The sequence below is a fragment of the Anas acuta genome, chromosome 29 (assembly GCF_963932015.1).
Source record: "Anas acuta chromosome 29, bAnaAcu1.1, whole genome shotgun sequence".
NCBI classification, from domain to species: domain Eukaryota; kingdom Metazoa; phylum Chordata; class Aves; order Anseriformes; family Anatidae; genus Anas; species Anas acuta.
The window spans coordinates 2,295,546-2,321,896 of NC_089007.1; the positions used below are offsets into that span (position 1 = coordinate 2,295,546).

The window sequence follows — 26,351 nt, forward strand, 5'->3', positions numbered from 1 at the left end:
TTATTACGCGGAGCCAACGCGCTGCTGCGAGCTCGCACCCACTCAAAACCGAGCCTTTCCCACGAGATGCCATTTGGGGATGCGCGCAAGGCGGAGGAAATAATAATAGTAATAATTAAAAAAAAAAAAAAGAAAAGAAAAAAATAAAAACGTGGGAACGGAGGGATGGGGGGGGGGGAGGCGCGGAGCTGCGCGGGGGGGTGCGGAGCGGCGGTGCGGTGCCGGGGCAGGGCGCTAGGTGCCGCTGCCGCCTCGCCGTCCCGCGGCGCGCTCCCCCGCGCACCCCCCGCGCACCCCCGCGCCTTCCGCGGCGCTTCGCGGGCGCCCATCAATAACCCGCCCGGGGTCATCAAGGCAAATTGATGACTGGCCGGCTCCTTCACGTGACGCCACTTAAATATCCCATATTTGGGCAGAGCATATAGGGGGAAAAGAAAGAAGAATCCCCACCTATAAATTCTGCACTTTAGGAGGAACAAAACGCCCCCCCCCCTACCCCCCCACCCCTGAACTTCAAAGGGCCACAAATCACCCCAATCAAAGCGGTTGCACAAAAAAAAAAAAAAAGGAAAAAAAAAAAAAGAAGGAAAAATCCCCCCCCTCCCCAAATTTTTCCCCCCCGTTTTTTTTTTTTTCCCCTCCTCCGCCATGAGTTCTTACGTCGCCAATTCGTTTTATAAGCAAAGTCCCAATGTTCCTGCCTATGCCATGCAAAGTTATGGAAATTATGGAAGTGTGCCTGAGGTTCAGTCATCCAGGTACTGCTACAGTGGCTTGGATCTAAGCATCACATTCCCCTCCTCTGGGGCTGCCAACTCTCTGAGCGGCTTGGACATGTCTGCAGCCCCCCGAGCTAACCCCGAGCGACCTTCCTGCACGGTCATGGGTTCTTCAGGGCATCCTTTAGCCAGAGACGACCAGGCACCTCTAAACCCCGGAATTTACAGTCAGAAGACTGCTAACACGGCGCTGGAGGAGAGATCTAAGAGCTCTGGTGAAATCAAAGCTGAGCCCGTGCAAACAGCACAACAAGGAGGACCACAACTGCAGCAGCAACAACCTCCACAAATTTACCCGTGGATGACCAAACTACACATGAGCCATGGTAAAACTTTCACTTCTTGATTTTGTTTCACAGGATTTGCCTTGGTTTTATAGGCCATACGGGGCAAATAATAAAAAACCTGAGGTCGTAAATTTTACGACTAAGGCATCAATTGCTCGTAAAACTGTCCACTAAAAGGCTTAGAGGCTATATACGCCCAAATTTATGACAGCATAATTGGATCATAGAAACAAAACGTGTATAAAAGGCAATATTCCATTTTTTTGGGAAGGGGGGTTAAAAATAACTTGAAATACACATGTTCTTTTAGGGTGAGCTTTAAAAAAAGACACCAGAAGCGAAGGTGGAGGGAGGGAAGCGTGGGCAGAATTTTCCCCTCCACCTTCCCAGGTCTGAGGAAAAGAAAGGCGAGAGCCCCAAGAAAAGATATTTCCCTCCTTTGTACACTTCCTTATTGTCTGAGAGGAAACAGGTTCACTTCTGGCTAATCTACATGCGTTTGATCTGTGCCTTGGAAGGAAGGGGGGGACTTGGGGCTGAAGGTGTTGGGGAATGAAGGATTTCAGGCTCCTGCACTCCCAGCCTCCCTGCGTGACCAAAGCCCAAGTGCCCGAAGTGCCCCAGCAAACTTCTCTGTATCCCGCTGTTGTACCCCGATTTTATCCTTAACAAATAAAAAAATAAAATAAAATAAAAAAATACAAAAATAAATCTCTCCAGATCGGTTTGGCTTTTCATGTGGTGTCTTGCGTTTTCCAGAAACGGATGGCAAACGGTCCCGGACCAGCTACACCCGCTACCAAACTCTGGAACTGGAGAAAGAATTTCATTTTAACAGATACCTCACCCGGCGGAGGCGCATTGAGATAGCCAACAACCTGTGCTTGAACGAGAGACAGATCAAAATATGGTTTCAAAACCGGAGGATGAAGTGGAAGAAAGATTCCAAGTTGAAAAGCAAAGAGGCTCTTTAGGTGGGCTCGCAGGAGATGGGGGTCCAGCTCTTTCCACGAGTTCTGGTGTAAGCTACCTTGAGGAAACTTTTATTTCGGGGTGGGGAGGGAGGGAGATGCTGAATGGACTCTGGTCCGTACCCTCACAAATCCGTCAGACAAAGGAGATCTCTTGTTAGTATGCAAAAACCCGCTGTTAGCTTCATGCAAAATTTAGTGTATCGCTCTTTAGGTTGTTACTAAGTGTCCTAACCTGTGCGCTGTTTGGGGAAAAAAAATCACCGTGAGGTTGCTCGAGAAAAAAAAAAAAAAAAAAAGAAAGAAAAAGAAAAAAAAAAAAGGCTAAAAAATATATAAATCCGCAGGGTGGCTGGGTCGTGATCCGTCAGCTCTAAAAATTGCAATATTCATAGGAAAAAAAAATAAAAATAGAAAAAAAAATCAGAGAGCTGGCGAAGGAGGAAAAGAACAAAAAACCCAGAGCCAAACGCCAAGCCTGAAGTCCCAGCCTCCTCTTTGCCCTCTGCTCGCCCTTCTGGGGAAAGGAAATGGCTGGTGTGTGTTTGGGGGGCGGGGGGGGTGAGCCCCCATCTGCCTGCCGGGATGCTCGGGCAGGACCCCCCCGCTCTGCTCCCTGAAGTCGGAAGGAAAATGTTGACCCTGGCTGCGGCTCGGCAAAGCCTCACCGCTGCCTCCCTGCACTTGTCCTCAGCCCCCCGCAAAGCCTCGCAGAGGGGCCGGGGGGGGTCCCCGGGGGGGCTTTTCGTGGCACTCGGATGGCGTTATTTTATTATTATTTGCATATAAAAGAAATGAATAGACCGGGAGACACCGGCTTGCGCGGACCCTCCGAAATCTCCGGGCAGGAGAGTGCAGCATGGGAGGTGGGGGAGGGAGAAATAGCCTCTGGACTTAATATTATTGTGTATTTATTTGTTGCGTAATTAATGTAGATTTGCTAAATGCTAAGATATATATTAAAAGGCCAAGGCGAACCCAGATTTGTACATCTTTGTCTAAATTCAGTCCATTGCAGTAACTTTTTTTTTTTTTTTCTTTAATTCCGCAATAATGTACTCGGTATATTTATTGGGTGCCGCTTCGTGTGCGAGAGGACCATGAAACTTATATTTTGTCATATGGAATAAACAGTAAATAACCCAAAAAGTTGGCGTGCCGGGCAGATGCCTTTCTGTGCTCCTTCCCCGTCTCGGAGCAGCTTTCTGCTCTTTCTGCTACTTTGGCAAAGTATTGATTCTTTATTTTTTTTTTTTTTCTATTTTTTAAAAGCAGTTTTCGGGAGAGCAGAGGGTGGAGGGGTGCTTTAGCGCAGAATGTCCTTCTCCCCCTCCCCGGAAAAGGTACGTGCTGCTCTTCCTATTTCCCAGAGCTGTATTGGGAAGGGGGGGAAAAAGATTTTTTTTTTTTTAGTGATTAGCTCCTGGCTGGGCCTTTATGGACGCGCCCGGTGAGCTGCTCATGTCCCAGCTCGGGCTTGTTTTTTTATTATTATTTTTTTTTTCTCTCGGGCTTTTCCTTCCAGGCTGGTGTTCTCGGCTGGCAGATGGCATTTTAATAGGAATATCGGTTTAAAATTACCCTGTGTCTTTCTCTCCCCCACCCCTTTCCCCCTTCCTCCCTCCTCTTCTCTCCCCAAATGTGTAGTCGGGGGGAAAGGATTTTGCCCAAAGTCTCGCAGCCGGTGCCTCTCTCCGCAGGTTGGGCAGCACCTGGACTCGGCAAGGATGTCCCAGTGCCTAACTGGAGGTGACTGGGATGGGCTTGGGGGGCGGTCTGGCGGGTAGGGGGGCTCCAGGCCCTGTTGTGTCCGTCCCCCCCCCAGCCTGGAGAGAGGCTTTGCTTTCAGGGATGCTCTGTGGAAAGGGGGAGCTACACCCCCCCAGAGCCCCTGTGCTGGGCCCAGGGCTGATGGAGGTGCTGGGGTCAGGGCTGGGGGCTGCTCCCCTCCTCGCTTCCCTGCTGCTCTGTTCCCAAACACCTTTTCCTCGGCTTTTTAAAATATTTGTTGGTGTGTTTGCTCTCTTCTAACGCGGAGGGCCTAATGCGGAACACATGGGCTCTGCTCCCGGGGTGGAAACACGCGTTGCAGCGGGCGTGCGCATCCGTCCCGGAGGCTCACACTTGGCTCCATATGGACTTCTCCAACCCTACAGCCATATGGCATAGGCGCGGGGCTGCGAAAATTTGTTTGTGTAGGGTCTCCCCGTGCCTCTCCACGTGCTCGCCGCCGCCCGCGGGCGCGGACGGCGGGCGCACAAACCCCATAGAGCCGCTCGTGCACCGCGGCGAGGTGCGCGCACACGTCCATACGTCTGCGGGAATATTTGCATAGAGCTGCACCTATATTTCGCAGGCACATGCCTCCGTGCACCCAGACACACACACACACACACACACACACTCAGGGTCACTCCTCCCGTGTCTTCCGAGCTCTTTACAGGAGAAACAAATGCTTGGAGAAGCCAATAAGCTCCATAAAACTTTATAGGATTTCCTTTACACAGCGGAAACAATGGAACAATTTCCTGAACCTGCAAACAAAAGTTTCTTCCAGCAGCAGCTCCGGCTGCCTTTACGGGTACAATTAGCACAGCGTGCTCAAGTGGGGAATCTCTCGCTATTATACGAGGCGTCCCGAGCCTGGAGGGCTTTTCCTTTCTATCTCTCTCTCTAGTTTTTTGCATTTATTTATGATTTGTGGACGTTGCGTTCTGGTTATTTGGCGAGTTGCGAGCCGCAAAGAATGCTCGCGCAAGCCCGGCGACATTTAATTTTCCTGTCATTTAACAGTCAGGCGAAAATCCCCATTTTTTGCTGTCCCAACTGTCATTTTGCCGTCCGTTTGGAGTGAAATACTGCAAAGCCAAGCAGAGCTCGCCTTGCACATTTATTTGCTGCCTGAGCCAGTTTTTGCTCACCACTGGGGCTCCCTGACTTGGGGCCTGGGGTGATTGCAGCGAGGCTGGTAGGGCTCGTAGCGATTCCAATCATCTCCTTTTAGGATTTTATTTTTTACCCATGCTGTGTAAATCTATTGACTGGTTGTTCAGGCACAAAAACCTCTTGGCGTGTACTGGTAATTGCTCATTATTCCGTTCTATTTTCTCTTAAACAATGTATTACCCTCACTCTCACCGGTATTATTGCGCCGTCTCTTGATTATTATTTGTTTTCTGATTACATTTCGTACTTTAACAGCGCCTTTTCTCTCCCTTTTTAACCGGGAAGCTGTCAAGGCGTCTTGGTTTCGTCAAGGCAAGGGTTAACCATCTCGGAGACCACTCGTGTTTTATCTGCGAGAGCAGTCGAAAATAATCATAGTAATAATAATTTAAGAAACACAACCCTAAGACTTTAAAATTCAAACTTTCGGATTTCCACCCTGCGGAGCGGAGGCAGTTACTTATGATTAATTATTCGCTCATCCTGCCCTGGGGAGGGGGGCGAGGGGGCCCGGGGGGCTCTTTGGACCCCTCGTCCCTCTCTTCTTTAGGGGTATTTTGCTCAGGACTGGTTGATGGTTGGTGGATGTTGTTGCTGGTGCTGTCTTGAAGAGATTTGCCTTTTATTTCCCCTCTCGGCTGCTCAATCCCTTCCCAAAGACTCTGCCGAACAAGAAGGAAATAGAAAAGGACTTACCTTGCCCCGTCATCCGTGTCAACCCAGTGAGAACTTAAAATGGCCCAAAAACAACAAACAAACCAAAGTTGCATTTTTTTTATATAAATCCAGGACTTTTTTAAAAAAAGCAAAGCTCTTTTAGTTTCACCGAGAACATGAGAACATTAGCAGAAATACTCATGGCTTCTATGTGAATTTAGTAGTTTAAAACTTTTGAAGGTTATTTATGTGGATGGCCCTAAGCAAAAGCCCTGAATGGCTCTCAGGGAGCACGTGATGTCATTAAACTAAGTTTTATGGTTTGGGGGAGCTGACAAACCCACAATATATTTACATCATATATAATCTTAACTGTCCACCATCGCAGCTGCTAGAGCTGTTTAATGCTGGGACAGTGGGACAGGCGCTTTAGTGCGGAGCGCGGCGGCGGCGGGGCTCCAGGCGGAGCGCGGACCCCGAGCATCCCCCGGCGACCTCCGTAAGTTTTGCCTCGCTCGCACTTTTCCCCGGCTCTCCTTCCGTGTTATTTATTTATTTATTATTTAATTTATTGTTGTTGTCGTCGTCGTTGTTTGTTTTTTTTTTTTTTTGAATATTATTTTGTTCGTAGAATTGCAAACTAAAATTAGCCTCTCCCCCCACCCCCCCACCCCCCCACCCCTCCTCCTTCTTCCGTGGGAGTTGGGCAGGAATGCGAGCAGTTTTGCAAGGGGCGAGCTGCAGGCGAGCATCTTATCGGGCAGGAATCTCAGCGCCTCTCCCCTCCCCAGGGCTGCTGGAGACGAGATAAGGCCAAAGAGGTCTCTATGGTACTGGTTTAGCAACCCACTCCCCCCCCCCGCCAGCCGGCCCCCCCAGGGCACAGCCCGAAGGTGCGTGGTCCCCAGTTCCCACCCCACCCCCGTGGCGAGGAGTTTAAGCGGATTTCTTCATGTCTGCGTGGGGTTTGGAAATGTATTTCATTTATTTATTTATTTATTTATTTATTTATTTATTTATTTATTTATTACTATTTTCTTCTTTCCTCCCCGTGCGGTGAGAGTTGGGCTTTGCAAAGAGAGGAGGGGAAAGGGAAAAAAAAAAAAAAAAAAGGAAATTAAAAAAAAAATCCACCCCTGACGAACGAAGTGCATGCGCGGAGGCGGAGGCAGGCGGGAGCGAGGCCGGTGCAGGTGAGCGGAGGCTGGGCCGCTCCCGAGGCTGCTCCGGGGGTGTCCGGGCCCCCCCTCCCCTCCGTGTACCGAGTTTGTCCCCCGTGGGGTGACCACTCGTGGAAGGCGGCTGCAACCCCCCCCCCCCACGTCCGAGTCTGGGGAGCCCCCTGTGCTTGGAAAGCCCTGGAGGCCCTGGAATCCCCCCCCCCCAAAAAAAAGCAAAAAGAGGATGTGGGGTCCCGTCGGGGGGGGTCAAACTTGCAGCAAAGCCAAGGAACTGGGGGGGGTAGAGGTGGCTTGGCCCCCTCGACCCCCACTTTGGCGTCACCCCTGCGTGGAGCCAGTCCCGGGGGGAGCAGTGGGGCACCCCCCCCCGTTATTTTCCACGGGAGTCCTGCTGCTCTGGGTGCTGGGGGGGTGATGCTCAGCTTTGTGCCCCCCCCCGAACCCCCCGGGCCTGCACCCCTCTGCTAGGCCCCGTCCTCCTGGGTTTATCCCAGGCCTCAAGCCTGGCGTTGGGGGGGGGGGGTGGATGCTGTCCCCGGGGGTGCCACGATTGGTGTGTTCTGGGGGAGCTTCAGGTTCCTAATGTGGGTTTTGAGGGGGGGGGGGCGTGATTCGCCTGGATCAGTCCCCCCGCAGGCCTGGTGGCACTGGCTGGGACATGCGTGTGACACTGGGAGAGTGAGTTTGACTGGGGGAACGAGAGTTTTTTTCGGATGGGGGGCTCCGTGCCCGCCCCCCCCCCCATAGCGGTGAGGGAGCCCCCCAGAACTTTACGCGCAGGAGATGCCCCGGGAAGTGATTTCCACCTGGGAGCAGCCACCCATGTGCACCCACTCCCTGTTACACCCCCGTGTGCATGCGCAAACGCACTCGTGCACACGTGTGTGCACGGACAGGCGTGCAAAAGGCATGCACACGCGTGCACACACACGTGCAAGCAAGCAAATCCTGCATAAGGGCATAAACACTTGCACAGACGTGCAAATGCACCCGCTTGCACACGTGCAGGCACACGGTTGCACGCTCCTACGCATGCACACAAGTGTGCACGTGCTTACAAAGCTGTGCACCCCCACCCCCCCGCTAAAATGCGTGCACATGCACGGGGCCTTGCACGCCCACAACCCCCCCAACTCACGTGTGCAACCTCCCTGTGGGTGCAGGAGCTCTGTGGGTGCTGAGCCCCCCTCGCAGGGACCCCCACTGAGCTGGGTGCAGGGGAGGGGGCTGCCCCCCACCCTGGGGTGCACCGGGGGGGGAGCAGGGTTGCAGACAATTTGGGCAGGGACAAATCTGGGGTAAGGCTGGAGAGAGAGGCAGGGACACGATGACAGGGTTAGGGCCCCCAAAAATAATCTCCAAAGCCCCGTGGGGGGGGTCAAGCCCCCCCCCAAAAAACAGAGAGCAGCCCAGCATTGGGACCCGGGCAGCCCCCTCGGCCCTGTGGTGTTGTTGTTTCGGGGGGTTTAAGCCCCTCCTCGAGGTGCTTTATGTGGGGGGGGTGGGGGTGTCGAAACTTCCCCCCAGCCCTCGCTGCCCCCTCCTCTTTGGCCCCCCCCACGCCCCTGTTTTTGGCTTCAGGGCCGGGGGCCACTCGTGGGCCAAACGAGGCCATTGCCAAGACTAAATCTGGGGGGTGCAGGGGATGTTTTGGGCCGGGGGGGCTTCTGGCGGCTTTTCGGCATTTTTTCCGACAAAATGCTATCTGGGGCACGCCGGGCTTTTTTGAGGGGTGGGCTTTTTGGGGTGGGTGCGAGGATAGGGCCGCGTCCAGGCAGCTTAAATCAATGCGGAGCCCCCGTTGCGGAAATCTCCTTCATTTCCAGCGTCAGCATCGTTTTCTGTCCGACCCCCCCGCAAAGGGGGTCTCTGCCCTCGGCTCCCCCTGTGGCTGCCCCCGGAGCGAAACATTCCCGAGGTCTGGCGAGAAACACGGGGGTGGTGCTTGAAGGCCGGGTTTTGGTCTCCCTCGTGGGAATGGAGGGGAAATTCCCTCCCCCGTCCCACTGGGAAGGCGTGTGCACCTCCCCGGGGGGGCCGTTTACCTACGCCCTATGCAGCAATGGGCATCTATAGGGCGCTATAGGGCTCGTCTATAGGGCTTCGTCCCTATAGGTTTGCGTGCCCTGCGATCCCTGCCCAGAACAAGTCACCGAGGGGCTGTAGAATCACAGAATGTCACAAGATAGTAGAAAACCTAACAAAAATCAAAATAAATATAAATACTTGTATTTTTTTATACCGCCTGGAGCAGCGTGACATCCCCAGGGCTGCGGGACAAGGCCACTGTCCCCAGCTCGGGGCCCTTGGGTTCCCTTTGTCACCCCACAGGCAGGGTGGAGGTCCTGTGTCCCCCCCCCTCCCCCCCCCGTGGCACTGCGCTATCGTCCCGATGCTGAGAAATATCGTGAGTCCCGACTTTTCTTCCCAGTCTTTAATAGTGGGGAAAGATGGTATTAAAAATAAATAAATAAATCTAAATCAACCCCCTTGCCAAAAATATGGTCAGCTCCATCGCTGGGTTGGGGGTGCACAGGGGCTGGGGGAGCCCCCTGGTTGTCTTCGTCCCCCCATCACCCCTTAAACCACGAAAAAAAACTTTAAAAGGTGCTCCGGGACAACACGAAGTCGCTCGAAAGCCTGGGAACATCTAAAAGGGTTTCGGGGGTACCCCAGGCTCCAGCAGGAACCCAAAGGTTCAGGGAACCCTACAGGGCTTCGCAAATTTTGGGGTGAAGGGAGAAAGTTTAAGCGACCGACGTGAAACTTGGCCGGTTCTTTCTCCTTTTCCACCTCTTCGTTTAGGTGATGGATGGGGAGTCATTAAAAATAAATTCTGGGGCTGGAGAATCGCTGCCAGCTCTTCGGGAGGTTTGGGGGTTTCGCTTGGGAATCATTGGGGTTGAGTGTGAACGCTGCTCGCCTTTGGGGTTGCTGCTCCCAGGTTCGGTCGTCTATTTGAAGAATTAGGTTAAAAAAAACATTAAATAATCAGAAGAGATGCCACTTCATGGTACCAAGCAAAATAATTTTCTGCGTAATTGGAGAGGAAAAGGAGAGAGAGGAAAAAAAAAACTACGGAGAATGACGCTGGGGATTGTAATTTGTTCGCCTCCAGCTCGGTGCTGGAAAAATAGGTTACTGGGGGGGGACTGGGGCGCTGATGGGGGCGGCAGGGGGTGGCTGCTCGCAGGGTTTTGCTCCCCCAGATGGGCAAAGCGAATTTGGGAAGCTCGGCTCCGCTCTGCCCCTGTCTTCCCCAGCAGAGCCGCGCCGATGGTATTGATGGATTGATTTTATTGATTTATTATCCGCTCCTCAAAGCGCCTTCCTATCAAATGATGTTTTGATCTGGGTTTTCCCGGTCAAGAGTTGAATTCCGAGTTATCGATTTTTTTTTTTCCCTCTCCCTTTTTTTTTTTTTCGGGGGTTTGCTTGCGATTTTTCTCTCGCCTGGCAAACGCGAGGGTGCGCCCCCCCCCCTCCCCCCCCTTTGCCACCCTCCCCTCCACTTTCTCTCCTTTTAGGAAAGAAGGAAGGAGGGGAGGAAGGAAAATAAACAAACACACGTTACTTTCGCTCCACTGACACATGCTTTACACCTCTTTATCCCCAAGTCTTTTCTTCTCCTTTACCACGCAGGGAAAAATGGTCAAGGCAACACGGTTTGGCCAAAAACGCGGGGGAAAAAAAATCTAATTTCAGCACTTAGACTTTTTTTTTTCTTTTTTTTTTTCTTTTCTTCCTGCTTGGGCTGTGTGTCCGGGCAGATTTCTATCAGGACACCGGCAGGGATCTATAGGTGGGCATCTATAGGCGGCCAGGAGCCTGCCCAGATGGCTCCGGCCCCGCGTGTGCACAGCCACGTGCGTGCGCGCACCCTTGTGTAAACAGACACGGAGATATTTAAATGTTTTCTCGGCACTTAGAGATTTCTCTGCTTCGCTCTCAGCGGTAAAATAATCACAAGGGAAGGGAGAGCGGCTACTGTTGACCTCTGGTACAGAGCCGCTCCCGCGGCAGCGTTACCTCGCTGCAGAATCCCAGCTCATCCGCTCCCAAAATCACGGCGTTTTCCTTCCCGAGGCTTTGGCGATGGCAAAAAGGATATAAAATTAAAAATAAAATTAAGATAAAATATAAAGAGGGAGTCAGTAAGCAATATTGATTTTTTTTTTCTTTTTTAATGGTGATTCCAGGACACCAGCTCCCCCCTTTCCACCTCCCTCCCCAAATCTCCGTCCTTGCGCTGCGGTTTGGGGAGCCGGGGGGGGCTCAGCTCACGCAAGGGGGGCCCAGGCTTTGTGCGGGGGCCCGGTGCCGGCGGGGGGGCACGCAGCGAGGAGCTGGCTCTGATCTGCCCGCCCGCAGCCGCACCTCGGGCCAGGGGGAGCCCCCCCCCCCCGGCCGCACACCGGCAAAAGTCGCGACACACGACACAGGGAGAGCCCTCCTGCCACGCTCGGGTACCGGCACCTCCGCCCCTGCCCTCATTTCTCCCTCTCCTTGGAAAATCCAATTTCCTTCCTTCCTTCCTTCCTTCCTTCCTTCCTTCCTTCCTTCCTTCCTTCCTTCCTTCCTTCCTTCCTTCCTTCCTTCCTTCCTTCCTTCCTTCCTTCCTTCCTTCCTTCCTTCCTTCCTTCCTTCTTTCTTTCTCTTTCTTTCTCTCTTTCTTTCTCCCCTCCTTTCTCCCTTCCTTTCTCTCTTTCTCTCTTTCTCTCTTTTTCTCTCTTTCTCTTCCTCTTTTTCCCTTCCTCCCTCTTTTTCCTTCTCTCTCATTTTCTTTCTCACTTTCTCTCTCTCCCTTTCTTTTTCCCTCTCCCTCTTCTTCCCTTTCTCTCTTTCTTCCTCTCCTCCCCTTTCCTTCCTTTTCTCCTCTTCACACCCTCACCATCCCCACCTTTCTCTTTTTCATCTCTTTTCTTTCCCTCTCATTTTCTCTTTTTCTACACATCTCATCCTTCCTTCTCTCTTCTCCCCTATATTTTCTACCTTCCTTCGCCCACCCCTCACCTGCCCAAAATCATGATTTCCCACCCCAAACAGAGGCACCCCACAACCCACAGAAAGCAGTCCCTGAGCAGAGCCCAGCTCCGCCGACACCTTGGGAATTTTTCCACCCTTTCTCCTCATTCTCTCATTCCTGGGATTATTTTAAGCCCCCACCCCCAGCAGATTCTTCGTGTACTGGACTTTAGTGGGGGACCCAGTTTAGGGGCACCCAGCGCCTGCAGAGGTCAGACACCCCCCTTTTGGGGCATGAGGTGGAAGACCCGTCCCTTTTGGGTTTAGCCCGCACGAGAGGGTTTTGCAGGCTGAGCTTGATGGCTTTCTGTAATTAATATCGAAGTCGCTCGCCCCCCGCTCCGGCCCCCGTCTCCTTCTCCCCCACACTTCATCTTCACCCTTCGCTGGCAGCCAGTATCCAGCAGAACAGCGAGCTTGACCTAAACGCCCCCCAAAATCGGGGACGTAAGCAAATCCACCCCCAAAAAAAGCCACCCGGCTGCGTGCAACCCTCCCCATCTGCTGAAAGAGATCTGGGGGAAGAAATATGTTTTTTTTTTTTTTTTTCTCCACTCCCCCCAAGAAAAGCCTTGTGCAGATGCTGAGGTGGGGGCTTCTTTTCCTTCCTGGGGGGTTCCTTCTTCCTCTGGAGCACACGGGTGGGATTTGCTAGGAAAGGACCCCTCGGGTGCCTGTTCATGCGGGGGGGGGCACAGCACACCCCGACACCCACATCCCTCCGCGCTCCGCCGAAACCCAGACCCTTGCACCCCAAATATCGGCCTGCGGGCGACGCTCCGGTTTAAAAGCAAGCAACCAAAATTCCCCTCTTTCTAGATATTTTTGTCCCTCTCCTTCCCTGGCACTTTCGGGGAAGAAGAAAGCCTTTCGGACGCTGGAAGCGGGGAAATATTTACCTGCAGACTCAAGCTGACACTTTACATCTGTGTCTGCTCCTCTTCGGTACCTGTCTCTGTCGAAATTAATTCCCTACAATACTGTGGAGAAATAGAAAGCTTTAAAAAATAGGCTGGGCTCCGAGTCGCTGGGTCATGTGTAAGGGGAGAAGTGGAGTATGAACAAACCTATATTTTATGTGAGGCTTGCAGAGCGCTGCAACGCTCCTGCGCTAATGCCTAATTCTTCACTTAGCCCAAACGCGATGCTTCGAGTCAGAGCTGGGGCTTAAAAGAGGATCTGAGGGGGAGCTGGCTGCTCCCCGCAGCGCCCCTCACCTTGTCCTCGGGGCGAAGGGCTGCTTTCCCCTTCTTTTCCCTTCCTACCCACCCCAAAAATAACTACAAAACCACTGCTCACCTTTTCCAGTTTCCCCAGCAAGCCTAAAAGGACAGGGGACACCTTTAGGGCTGGGAAAAGGCGATTTTTCCCCCTACGGCCCAGGCGAGCGGGCCGTGATTTTTTTTCCTTTCCTTTTTTTTTTTTTTTTTCAGGAAAGCAGCCGATTTCTTATCAGGTCGGGATTGATGCTGGCGGCCTGGTTCTGTATATCATCCCCGCGGCTTCTCTTGTTCAAACCCGGCTCCTTTTGCTCCCGGGGCTGTGAGTGATGGCTCCTGCTGCTCCCCATGCCGCCGGAATCCTAATGGCCCCGCCGAGGGGCTCCCCGCATTTTGCTGGCAGGATATTTTGGGGAGAACCCCCCCCCCCCAAATCACTGCGAACCCCGCCTGAGCCCTTGGTGCTGGAGGCGCGGCCCCCGCGGAAGCCACGAAACGTTTTTATTAAAAGGTTTTGATGGATTCGCCTTGGGGATTAACTAAGATAATAGTTTATTGCACTGCGAAAGATTAAACTGAAAGTACCCTAGTGAAAAAAAATAAATAAACATTAGAGGGAACGGGGAACGTCTTTCCCAGCATTATACCCGTTGTTTCCAGCCTTAACGGGGGTCCCCGGGGCTGCGGGGTGTCCGAGCTGTCTTTTCGGGGCGTTATTATTATTATTGCAATTATTGTTAAGATTTAACTACATGTGATAGCTCGGCGGAGAGGCTGCGGTCTGTGTGCGCGGGGCAGATTCCCCTCCCCGTCCCGCAGCCCCCAGCCCCAAACTGAGGTGCTGGGAGGTCCTGGGGGAGCGGGAAGAGCCGGATCGACCCCGGGGGAAGCCAAATTTCCCTGACTCACTGCGAGCTGTCAAGGCTCGGGGTCCTCCTCCCTCCGCACATGTGCGCGGAGCTGCGCGCATCTGTGTGCCCCTCTCCGCCGGCATGTGTAATGTCGGATTTAAGAGCGTGTTTACACAGCTAGAGAGTTTGAAACACGGCCCGAAACGCGATAAAACGGTCCTCTAAATCATCCTGCCCTTGATCCATGGCTTCCACACATGCGGCTGGGTGCGCGCTGCTGGGGATCTGCCCTCCATGTGATGCTGCGGGGCTCTGCCTCCCTGCGCGGGGCTTCCGTCCTCCTGTCCTCCTGTCCTCCTGTCCTCCTGTCCTCCTGTCCTCCTGTCCTCCTGTCCTCCTGTCCTTCTGTCCTCCTGTCCTCCCATACCCCCGTTTTTCTGTCCTCCTGTTCTGTTCTCCCTTCCTTCTGTTTTCCTGTCCTCCCATCCTCCTGTCCTCCCTCCTGTCCTCCCGTCTCCCCATCCTCCTGTCCTCCCGTCTCCCCGTCCTCCTGTCCTTCTGCCCTCCCGTCCGTCCCTCCGCGCCCCCGCCTTTCATCAGCCGCCACCCAGAGCAAGGGGGACCCGAGGTTTTTAATAACAGCGGGCTATTGATCCGAGCTCTCGGCAGCGGCCAAGGTGTATCGACGAGGGCTGTGGATCTCATTAGGCGCTGCTCAGGGATGCATTCGCTAAGAGCAACGCGGCCATTTGAACACCGAAGCGGAAAAAAAAAAAAAAAAAAAAACGAAGTGGTTTTTATTTATATATTTATTTTTTCCTTCTCTGCCCTTTGCTTAAAAAAGTGCCCGGCAATGAGGTTGTGTCCCCGGGGACTGCCCCCGCCGGACTGACTTTTAATTGCGAAAGGGTGGCAAAAGGGACGAGCCCAGGCTGCTGAAGCCTGGGCTTCGTCTTCGATCTGTGAGGACTCAAAATGTAGGGGAAAAAATGAGTTTTTGCTTTGCAATGTGGGGAGGGCTCTTTTATTCCCCCTCGCCCCCCCGGTTTGGTGCCAGCCTGGCCAGGGGTCCCTGCACTACCTCAAACGAAGGCTGAGAAATCTCTGCCACATTTACTCTGCACCTAACAGCGGAGCAGGGCTTTTTATTTCTATTTTTCCCCTCAAATTTCCCCCCTCCAACCCCATTCTGGGGCTGGATGAACTTTCTGGGTGGGGGGACAGGAGTTCATTTGTCGCCTCTGTCCATTATCCAGAGAAACTTTTGCAACATCCCCCCTCCATCCCCATCCCTGTCCCCGTCCCAAGCCAAACTCGGGCGTTATCGGGGCTCAGAAGTGCGTTTGTAAACACGAGGGGGTCCGGGAGAGGAGGCCGGGGGCAGGGGCGGGTGTTAATTATTAATATTGTCATCCCGGAGGAAGATTTCCAAGGGGCGAGCAGTAAGTACCACTCAAGCAGCAGCTCTCTCCGACAGGAGGGATCAGCCTAAAGTTTGTATATCTTTCCACCCCATACAATAACAGCGAGAGATCTGTTAATGGGCTCTCTGTAGCCCCTGAACACTTTCCCCTGCAACTTTCGCCACCCGCCCCCCCGCCCTTTCCCCAATACAAGCCCAATGTTTTCTTTTCAACTTAACCCAGGGTTCAGCAGTTATCCGGTGGGTCATTCTAAGTATTCTTTGTCTCCGAAAAGTCAAGGAGAAACCTTCGCTCCGGTGTCTATGGCACTTGAAAGCATCCTCCAGCCTCTGCCTCTGCCTCCCCTGCCCGGGCTGGGGAGGCTCGATCGGACCTTCCCCCCCCCCACACCCGGCAGCAAATAAATAAATATTTTCAGGCTAAAAATGGATCTGAAAGGGAGCCAAGGAGAGAAGAACCCCCCCAGGACCAAGAAACCAGGGAAGAGCCCAGACGCAGTCACATGAACCAGGGCAAACAAGCAAACAAATAAGAACCCAAGGACCAAAATGACTGCCGAGCTGAGGTTTATTGCCTAAATCCAATTCCGCGCTGCTCTTTAAGGGCTCGGGTTGCTGGCGAGCAGGGCTGTAGCACAAAGAAGGAGCTCCCCAGCCCTGCTTGGAACCGCACGAGAAGTTGGAGCGGATCGAGATAGAAACTTGATTCCCAGCTACTTTGATTTATTTTAAACAAATCCTTTCTGGGGAAAAAAAAAAAAAAAAAAAAAAAAAAAAAAAAAAGTGCGTTTCCTACCAAGCAGCAAGTTACACTTCTGCTGGGCTCCCTGCTCCGCCGGGTGCCGAGGAGGTCACGGGCTGGACGCCAGCGCCAATTAAATGCGAAATAAAATAGAAGATATTTGTATCCCAGACAAACCTCGGCTCGGCTGAGAGGGGTCTTCGCTCACACCAGATTTGGGGATTTTTTTATATTTTTTTTCCCCCTCCCTTTTGGAGAAGGAGAGAGGGGCAGAGCGGGAGGTGAGAGGAACAAAAACCAACAATTTCTCCAGCATAAAAATGAAACATCAAATTAGTTTGCCTCTGGGCTTCATTTTTCCCCTTCTACATTATAACTAGTTATTGAACTCGCTAGAAGATCTAAAGGCCATTTGTGAGGAGAGAAATTTCAATGGAGTTCCCCCATCAATAACTCCTTGGCAGTGACCTATTGGATCAAGTCAAACAGTTGAGGTGAAATTCAGGTCACGCTGTCTAACCAATATTAAAATGCGCCCACTTTTTAAAAAGCCACTTTCAACGAGATTTGAAGAAAATTGAATTCCTGGGTGGGGTGAGAAGGGGAGGGGGGGGAGGAGGGAAGGGAGAGATTGAGAAACTGGTTTGCATATATATATTTTTTTTCCCCCGCAAACAAACAAGAGGGATTCATCTTTAATATTTTAAAATGAAGGGATAAATATTTACATTATTAGTTTCTTTGAGACGAAAGAGGCTCAAAAGAAAAATGTGAAGGCTAGGACTTTGGGTGACAGGCTTTGCTTATTAAAATCGTTTTAGGCCGATTCATTACTTTTACTGACAACAGATTTAAGAAAAAATCAATTAAACATTTGCATATTTCTTTGCATAAATTAGACCTGTCTATTTGCATTATGAAGGAACAAAAAGAAAAGGTCTCTTTGCACTTACTGCTTTCAAGTTGTTAGAAAAATTAAAATTTAATTAATTATATGTCATTGCTTATGTCAGAGAGAATCCAACTATTTTTCCCCCTGAAAATAAAAAAAAATAAGATTGTATATAAATATATCCGTCTTTCCTCCCCCTACCACTAATGTAACTTATTGTGCAATAATCACCTCAAAACAAGCCCTTAAATGCTCGGAATAAAACTCCACTCCAAAATTTATTTCCACCTCCTGAATCTCAAGGAGGCAGAGTTCATACCGCGCGAGCTTTTACCCTGCTTTTACTATTATTATTAAACATTGGATAACAAAACCCCAGTAGATAGGTACTTCATTTTTCTGGAAAGCACAGATTGCTAATGGGCTGAGGTACAGGTTACCAAACGGTCAGTATGGTAATAGCTAACACAATGAATCCGGAGAGACAATGCATACTTATTTTTCTTCAGTACTGTCAAAAAGGCGCTTTGTACTTAAAAACGTCCCCGCAATGGTAACCAGACGTATATTTTGCAGCCTGCTTCCTGGCTAGGAGAAGGAAATAAAGCTCAGATTTTTTTTTTTTCCTTTTTTTTTTTTTTTTTTTTTTTTTTTCTGCCGAGGTGCTGCGTTGCTCTCTCGGTATTGTCACTCCCGAAGTGTTCATCGGCACGGTGCTGGTGGGGGGACGCGGGATGGAGAGCGGTGGGAGGGCTGCTTTATAGACAAAAGAGCCAGATTCTTGTACAACTATTCTTCACACGTCCCCGCAGACTTATTTTACGGAGAGGGGGGAAAAAAAAAAAAAGAAAAAAGTGTGAAATAAATAAAAATCCTCCAAATACTGGGAGCTCTAAACTCCAGGAAAAAAAGGCTAAGGGGGGAGTGGTGTGGAAAGACAAGCAAAGAGAGGGGGAAAATAGGATTTTTTGTGCACTTGTAAGACATCGGGGGCAAGCCCCCCCCTCCCGAACACACACAGGGGATGAATGGAGGATGGCAAAAGAGGGCTGGAGGAGCAGGTCCTTGCGGAGAGCTCCAAAACCCAGAATTTTGGGGGGAGTCCGGGGGTGGGGGGAGGCAGCCGGGGCAAATAAAGTTGTGTTTCCCCCCACACACACACCGCTCGGCGAAGGAGTTGGGAGTTTGGGGCTGGAGAGCGGCAGGAATGCGTTTGGTGACCTTCACGCCTCGGATTTTGTAATGCTTTGATTGCTGCTGGTTTGTTTCGCGGATTATTTTGTTTTTTAAACAAACCCACCCAGCATATCCTTAAGAGAACTACCTGTGGATATTTATTTATTCTGCTGGTGCTTATTGAAAACCATATATTCAAGGGGTGGGGGGAAGGATGTGCGTAGGTAAAAATTACTTTATTAACTCTCCATCTTTATTCAATATTCCCTCAGCCTTGGAATAAAGTTGTTGCATCAGTCTGAACTATAAATGTCAAAACCCTGCATGAGTCTGAGGTGTTTGGGCAGAATGAAGTATAGCTGGAGAAAAGGAATTTATTGGAGATATTTAAATCAATGTTTTGGGTCCCGGAATACATTTCTATTCATGTCTTTTTCCCAACCTCGCAGCTCCCATCCCCCTTCGGTCCCCATCTCTTCTGGGAAGAGCCGGGGTTGTACCTGCTGCTCCCGATCTGCAGCGTGTCCCTGTGCAAGTCCTGGATTTACAACTTGAGGAAGGAGCACGCTTTGTCAGCGCACGGGGCAAGCAATTAGTCAAGCCCTGCAAATCAGCTGCCAATAAACCCCATAAACGCTCGGCAACAATAAAGCGAGCAAACGAGGGATTCCGGGGCCGGGTGGGGGCAAAATACAGACGGGGCTTGGCTGGGGGGGGGAGGTGTCTGGGGGGGGGGGGGCTCAGCCGGGGGGGTTCAGGCGCATCCCGTGCCTGCGGGGGTCCCAAACCTGGTCCAGCAGCGGCCTCTACCCCCTGCCCCAGAGCCCCCCCGGCCGGGGCAGGCTTTTTTTTTGGGGGGGGCCCAGCCGCCCCCCCAGCCCGCAGCCCCGGCCCCAGCCCTCCCGTCGCCTATATGTACCCTGTAGGCTCGAATTTGTGTGAGCGTCTCCAAGTCACAAATTCGTCTCTAGGGGAATATATGGGCGATGCCAGAGCCTTGGAAAGTTGTGCTTTCCTTTGATTCCCTTTAATTGCAGCGGTTCTAATTAAATCCTCAAATCCTGCTGATGTCATTTTAAAAGGTAGTTATTCAAGTGCAAAGCAGCGTTTGCCGTTTGCCAGGGCAGCGCCGGAGCGGGCTTGTTAAAAAGGTAGAGCGAAATCACCGCGATGATTGGGGAGGGGGGGGGGGGGGGTGATAATAATCAAAATAAAATCCCATTATTACTTTTCATCTCCAGAAGAAACAGCAGCTACCGCAAACACAACTCTCAGCCAAGAGCACAAAGAGCCCCGACCATTTCGCAGTGACTGATTTATGGCGTTTTACAACCCCATAAAAAGCTGTAACAACCAGCCAAAAGCCTTCGACACCGCTGGCACATTTAGTCTAATAAATAAAACATAAACAGTTAACTTTATGTGTCACTTTTATTGTTATCAAGTAAAATATGGCAATGCCCTGCAAGCTATGATTTTCAACTATAATTGTTATCAAGCACAAGGAGGGAATACCCCACCTCCCTTCTCTGCCCCTCTCTTTAGGACGAGCCGTAGATAAAAAACCCTAATTGAGGGAGCTACAACCCTCCCAAAAATGTTGACATCCATTTGCAGCTCCCTAACCTGCCCGGGGCGGCTCTGCGGGCTGCCAGCTGGGCGCTGGGAGCCATTTTTTAACGCATCCCTTCTTTTTTTTCCCCAAAATAAATCCTCAGGAGCCCCCTCCCCAGATTAAGAACCAGCAGGTAAAATGCCCGGTGCAAGGGCAAAGCGGCCTGAGCGTTGCACACTCGTGGGGGGGGTGGCACCCCGTGTGCCCCCCCCCCGGGTGTCCCCTACCTGCAGCACCCAGGGTCGAGGGGAAAGCAGGGTGCCCCCCCAAAACCCCTCTCTGCTCCCAAAGTGGTGGGGCTCAGCAAGGAGCAGGGGATTTGGGGAGCACGGGGAGGGGTCCCCCCCTGCTGCCTGCAGTGGGGGGGTTCGGGGGGGTCCCTGTTTGTGTAGGCAGAGGGGGGGTGTCCTTGCACGCCCCCGGCTTGAAGCAGGGTCACTGACACCCGTGGGATCTGCATGCCCGCTTCTACCTTGCAGGTAACTTGTGCCCCCCGCACCCCCCCCCCCCAAAAAAAAAAAAGATGCTGGCAGTGCTTAACCCTTTCCACTCTGGAGTGGAGGTGGGTGGGTGGGTGGGGGCAACCCCCCGGAATGCCCTGTCCCCTCCCCGGGTGGGGATGAGGAACAAGGGGGGTGTGAAGGGGCTGGGGGTTGCAGGGGGACAGGATTTTTTTTGGGGGGGGGGGCTACAGGGTCAACGCAGCGCCGGCCAGGACACCATGACCCCCACATCCGGGGGGGGGGCTCGTTGTTTCCAGCCCACATTCCGGGTGTGGGGGGGGGACACCCTTCAACCCCAACCCCCCACATTCCCCCTCCTCCCTCCTCCCTTTGTGGGGTCCCCCATTGTTCCCACACCCCCACCTCCCACCCCACAACACTGGGGGGGGGGACCCAGGGGCTTCCCCCCCCGGGCTCCCCCGGGTGGAGCAGTGCACCCCGAGCCTTGCCCTCTCTCCCACTCCCACTCCCGTCGTCCCCCCCCCAATTTGGGTACATTTTGCAAAAGCTTTTGGTTCCTTATCCGGGGACTGGGCTGGCGGGTGTGATTGGCCGGGGGAGTCACATGGTGAAAGTAACTTTACGGGGTCGCCAGCTAGTAGGAGGGCTTTATGGAGCAGAAAAACGACAAAGCGAGAAAAATTATTTTCCACTCCAGAAATTAATGATCATGAGCTCTTATTTGATGGACTCTAACTACATCGATCCGAAATTTCCTCCATGCGAGGAATATTCGCAAAATAATTACATCCCAGACCACAGTCCGGAATATTATAGCCGGACAAGGGAGTCCAGCTACCAGCATCACCACCAGGAGCTGTACCCCGTGCCACGACCCTCCTTCCCCGACCGCCAGTTCAGCTGCGGTAGTATCCAAGCTCCCGGCAACCCGGCCGCGCACCAAAGGGGACACGGGCAAACTCCAGGAGGCCAACACCTCTCAGAGAAAGCACAGCAGCTCTGCGAGCAGGCTGCTCTTTCCACCTCCTCCACCACTCCTTCCCCAGCCCCTCCAGCCTGCAACCAGCCAAACCCCGACCATCCTAACAGCACAGCTTCCAAACAACCCATAGTCTATCCCTGGATGAAAAAAATCCACGTCAGTACTGGTATGCAACTTTTATTTTCCTCTTCTGTCTCTCTGCTCTCTTATTTTCACACCATGCTCGCTCGCTCGCTCTCTCCTCTCTCCCTTTTTTTTTTTTTTTTTTTTTTTTTTTTTTATTTCCTTCCCTTCCATGAGAGTCTTTGGGTTAGCACAATTGAACTGGATTTACGACTCCGAATGGGTAATTACACCCACCATAAATTTTATAGCCGAGCTACTGTGGGCAGCCTTAGCCATGTGGCTCGTTCTGTTATGTATGTGTGAAACTCCGAAAGCTTTGTAAGGGGTGCATAAATAATTCAGTCTTTTGAGCCAGGGAAACCCCTTCCTATTAGAATAGAAACTCTTGAGCTGCCCAAAGTTCTTTATTACCTATTTAGCCTATTACTTTCTTCTCCCGGCTCCTCCAGTCGCCTCTCTCCCTCTCCCCCGTCCCTCTCTCTCCATTCATGCTAATTTTTCCTTGTGGTTTTTTTTTTTTTTTTTTTTTTTTTTTTCTCTTTTCTCCCTCCTTTCCAGTGAATCCCAATTACAATGGAGGCGAGCCCAAGCGCTCCCGGACAGCCTACACGAGGCAGCAGGTTTTGGAGCTGGAGAAGGAGTTTCACTATAACAGGTACCTGACCCGGCGGCGGCGCATCGAGATCGCCCACTCCCTCTGCCTCTCCGAGCGGCAGATCAAAATCTGGTTTCAGAACCGGAGGATGAAATGGAAAAAAGACCACAGGCTGCCCAACACCAAAGTGCGGGCGGCGGCCACCGCGGCGCCCCCCCCCGCCGCCCCGGCGAGCACGGCCGGGGGCGAGGAGCTGCCCCCCGCCGCCGCGCAGGACCCGCGCCCGGAGGATATCACCAGGTTATAAACACCCCCACCCGCCCACAAATGACTCTGGATTATTTATAGAAGCTAATATATATATATATATATTTTGGTTCCGTTCCCCCCCTCCCTCCCCTTTTTCCCTCGTAGGTTCGTTTTCTTTTCTTTTTTTTTTTTTTTTTTTAAAATGATAATAATAATTATTATTATTTTTTCGGCGCGTATAAAAAACAATGGGTCTCCCCAAGACCACGGGCTGTAGATGCATGTCAGATAGCATGAGGCCAGGTGTCTGTACCTGCAGGTTTTTTTACGCCATTTCAGGGGTTTATTTATTTTTTAAAGCCGGGGGGATGGGGGGCGGAGGGGGAGGGCGGGGGGGAGGAAGAGGTAAATGTTCTGTTTAGATGAATTTAATGAAGAAATGAGAATAATATTGACGGCAAAACAAACAAACAAAAACCAGGCGAATGTAGGTATATTTTCCCTCCGCATTACAAATGCACAATGAGCGAAGGAGCTATGAAGTTCTTTTGTAGAAATGTGAAATAAGCTTAAAAAAATCACGATTTAAAAAAACAAAAACAAAACCCCACAAACAAAAACCAGATACGAAACAGCACACAAGGGTGGACGAGTCTTTGCTGAGAAATTGAGAAGAAAAAAATGAGAGAGAGAGAGAGAGAGAAAGAAAGAGTGACATATTTAAAAATAAAAGCAGAAGAAGGTTTTAAAAAGTCAGTAGCTAGGTTTTTTTTTGTCGTGGTTATTTGTGTTTTTGGACTGATTTTACATGATCATTGTAAACTTGCAATAAAGAGTTTTAGTGTGTATGTGAAAGTCCCAGTGTTCAATAAACCAGTCAGTGTGAATTAGTTTTACTTTTATGTCTGGTGACTTATTTTATCCTCACATCTCCCCCTTAACCCGCCCCAAAATAATAGTAATAAGGATAATAAAATGCTGGGACGATGTGCAATGGATCCCATGTGCACCAGTTACTGCTTAAGTTAAGTTTAAGCAAACATAACGATAACTCTGTACTCCAGATTTTATGACATCACGACGTGGCCAGTGACTTTAAATCTCAGACCCTCCCAACCTGTAAATATGGGGGGAAAAAAAAATAAATCTGGTTTTCAGACAAGGGCAGTGCTGTGGATTGGGGTTAGCTTCCGTTCATACCTCTTTATTTTCTTGCCACCCAACGTAAAATTGTCTGTTTTTATCTCTTCTCCCTGCTTTGAAGTTTTCTCCTGTGTGTTATTCTTATTATTGTTATTATTATGATGATTATTATTTTCTTTTGCTGTCGTGGCGTGCTCTTGTTGACTCGTTCAGCCCCTAAAGCCAAGAGGTCCTATTGAATTTGGAGAGGCAATGAAAAGGCTGTTAAATAATAATAATAACAATAACAATAATAATAATGAGAATAATGGTAGTAATAGTGCTAATAACTGTAATTCATCGCTCCTGGCCTTTGGAGGAAGCATGCAAATTGGCAGCAAGGGGGGATTTTAGGAGAAGGTGCAGGGGGTCCATGCTTCCCAGGCAGGGCAGGGGGGGCCCGGAGAGGGTCTGGGGCTGGGCCCCCTCTTTTTTAGGCCTTGGCTTTGGGAAGTTTGCTCAGGTCCCTGCTGCAAAGCCCAGGAGCTGGGGAGCGAGGCCTGGGACGGGCTGAGGGCAGAGCAGCCTGGCAGCCACCTTCCTCTGGCTTTATTTCATTTTATTTTATTTTTTTTTTCTCTCTCTCCAAAATCGATTTAAGCTGCCATTAAACAAATCACGGGCTCCAAACCCTTTGTGATAGCTGGGGGACGCGGATCTTTAAAGGGATGAAGCGAAGGTTGTAATTTATCCTGGGGAGTTTGTATGTAAAGCTCATCAGCTATTTTTTCTTTTTAACATCCTGCTTTAGTGATATTAATATAGGGACGAGGCTGGGAAGATAAAACACCTCGGCAGGGCACCATTACTCCTCCTGCAACGTTTTCTGCCCAGAGCAGGGACCCGTGAGGAGCCGGTTGGGATTTTTGCTCTTCCGAGCCAAATCCCAGCCCGCACATCTCAGGCGGGGAAACCCGATAAAACCCAAACCCGTCCAAAAAGAATCAAAATCAAAAGTCCATGGGCAAACAGCACCCCGAGGCTCGGCCCGTGCCGTGGTTTATTTTTAATATCCTCCTGGACAGACAGGAAATCAAAGCAGAGAGGGGGGGGAAAAAATGTGGTGGAAAAAAAAAGGCACCAGGGAGGGGAGAGAGGGAGGTTTGAAACAGCAGAAAAGCTGCGGAGGAAAGGGTGCAAATCCCCCCCATCCTCCCCAAATTTCAGCCCTCCCCCCAGTCCCCTGGGTGATGGGGGGGAAGCGCTGGAGGAGGATGGGGAGGAAGCAGCATGGCCCCAAAGTGGGATTTCTCCCTCTTTTTTGGGGACGAGGGGTTTGTGGGTTAGTTTGGGGGTTACTGGGGGTGCTGCCCCCCTACCTCTCCCAGCCAGCTCTCGGGAGGGGTGCGGGGGTAGCACCCGGGGTAGGGGGGAGCAGCGCCCCTGTCCCTGTTGGCACCTCTCTGCCCCCGCCACCCACCCCAGTCCCGGCACTTGGCCGTGACACAAGGCGAGGGAGCTGGGGGAAAAAAAATGAAAAATAAATTTCAAAAATAGGGTCGGAGGGGTGTAAGGGAGAAAGGGGGGGGTAGGAAAAAAAAAAAAAAAAAAAAAAAAAAAGCTGCTGGCTGCCAACAGCCCCGGCCGCCCCTGTCCCTTCGCAGCCTCTTGACGCCTCCATGGAGGGAGGCTGAAAGAAACTTTATTGAAGTTGGGGTAAACGGGAAAACTGGGTTCATGGAGAGGCCAACTTTTCTGTGCCAGCAGCTCCTTTGGAGGCGAGGAGGCTGACCCCGGAGCCCTCCTGACCCGCTGCCTCTCCCCCCGTGTTCCCTCTGTGTCTGCGGCCCCAGCTTGAGAGGCAGCAGCAGCGCTGGTGAGCGGCTTTGTGGGTTTTCGAGCACGGGGGGGCTGGGGGGGGATGCGGTGCGTGTTGTGGCATTGTCTCCTCTCCGAAATAAGCCGGGAGAAAAAGGGGAGAGAAGGGGGAAGTGGCGGCCAAACTTCTCTCCCTCTTTTCCTCCAGTGCTGCTCCGCTTCCCGGCTGGCCCAGGAGCGCTCCCAGCCACGTAAGTAGAAGGAAAAAAAAAAAAAAGAAAAGAAAAAGAGAAATAAAAGAAATAAAATATAATAAAATAATATAACGTAACCAAACCCGAGCAAAAAGTGAGCCCCGGAAAGTTCTTTTTTTTTTTTATTCTTTTATTTTTTATTTTTTTTTTTATTGGAGGGGTTTATTGGGATGTGGCCAGGAGCAGAGGTTTTGGGGTGGGCTGGGAAAGGGGGCTGCTGCAGGGCGAGGTGGGCAGAGGTGGGCAGGATGGGGGGGTTGCGGATGGACAGCCGGCCGGACAGACAGCCAAAAGGCTGGAAGGAAGGTGTGCCCCCCCCAAGAAGAAGCAGGGGTTGCTCACCCCCAGGCTATAGGGCCCAGGGCTGGCCCTGGCACCTCTAGGTCCTGCTGCAGGATGTGTCCCCCCCTCCCCGGCTGCTGCATTGTTCCTGCTCGGATAATTCCCCCCACTTTGATTACGGGGCTATAAAACTCCCCAGCACCGACGTGTTTCTGGGGGCTCAGCCTAAGAGCTGAGGTCAGGTTGGGTTCGGTGGCTTTTCTTTTGCCTCTTTCATGTTCCTGGAGCCCAATTTGCTTGGAAGTTGCCCGCGAAGTTGCAGCGGTTCCCCGAGCTGGATTTCGCTTTCCCCTCTCTTTTTAAGCAGCTTCGCGAAGGGCTCGGGTTGGGTTGCAGGAGGGCTGGGGAAGCCGTTTTTGCGAAGGGCTTCAGTGGCCAGAAAAAGGGGGAAAAAATAATAATTAATAAATAAATAAATCAACCCGCCAGGAAGTCTTTGTACGCCGAGGCGGCGAGAAAATGGGAAAGGAAAAAAATCAGAGGAGATGCTGCGGGGCGATAAAGCGGCCCCCAGCGAGGTGCCTGCGGCCGGAGGAGAACTTTTTCCCCCCTTTTCCTTTTCTTTTTCGTGCGGGATTCCCCCGCTTTGCCCCGGGGCCGTGCTGCGGGTGCTCTGGCAGCCGGGCTCCGGAGC

General features: G+C 51.6%; 2 protein-coding genes across 4 annotated transcripts in view; both read left to right on the forward strand.

The window, feature by feature from the left end:
* Window positions 1-23,077, forward strand: part of HOXC4 (homeobox C4) — a 39,499-nt gene extending 16,422 nt beyond the window's left edge. The window contains exons 1-3 of one of the 3 annotated variants that reach the window (XM_068663287.1): window positions 18,884-19,301; window positions 19,392-21,377; window positions 21,896-23,077. In XM_068663287.1, the coding sequence (XP_068519388.1) occupies window positions 20,834-21,377; window positions 21,896-22,239 (888 nt within the window). In that variant the 5' untranslated portion in view covers window positions 18,884-19,301; window positions 19,392-20,833 and the 3' untranslated portion in view covers window positions 22,240-23,077. Of the gene's footprint in view, window positions 1-13,279; window positions 21,378-21,895 lie in introns of those variants that run through there. The other 2 variants (XM_068663285.1, XM_068663286.1) reach the window with 2 other exon arrangements.
* On the forward strand, window positions 615-10,926 carry HOXC5 (homeobox C5). Its single transcript, XM_068663290.1, has 2 exons — window positions 615-1,105; window positions 1,826-10,926. The coding sequence occupies exons 1-2, from the start codon at window positions 649-651 to the stop codon at window positions 2,038-2,040; spliced, it is 672 nt and encodes a 223-aa protein (XP_068519391.1). The 5' UTR covers window positions 615-648; the 3' UTR covers window positions 2,041-10,926.
* Window positions 23,078-26,351: the final 3,274 nt, after the last annotated feature.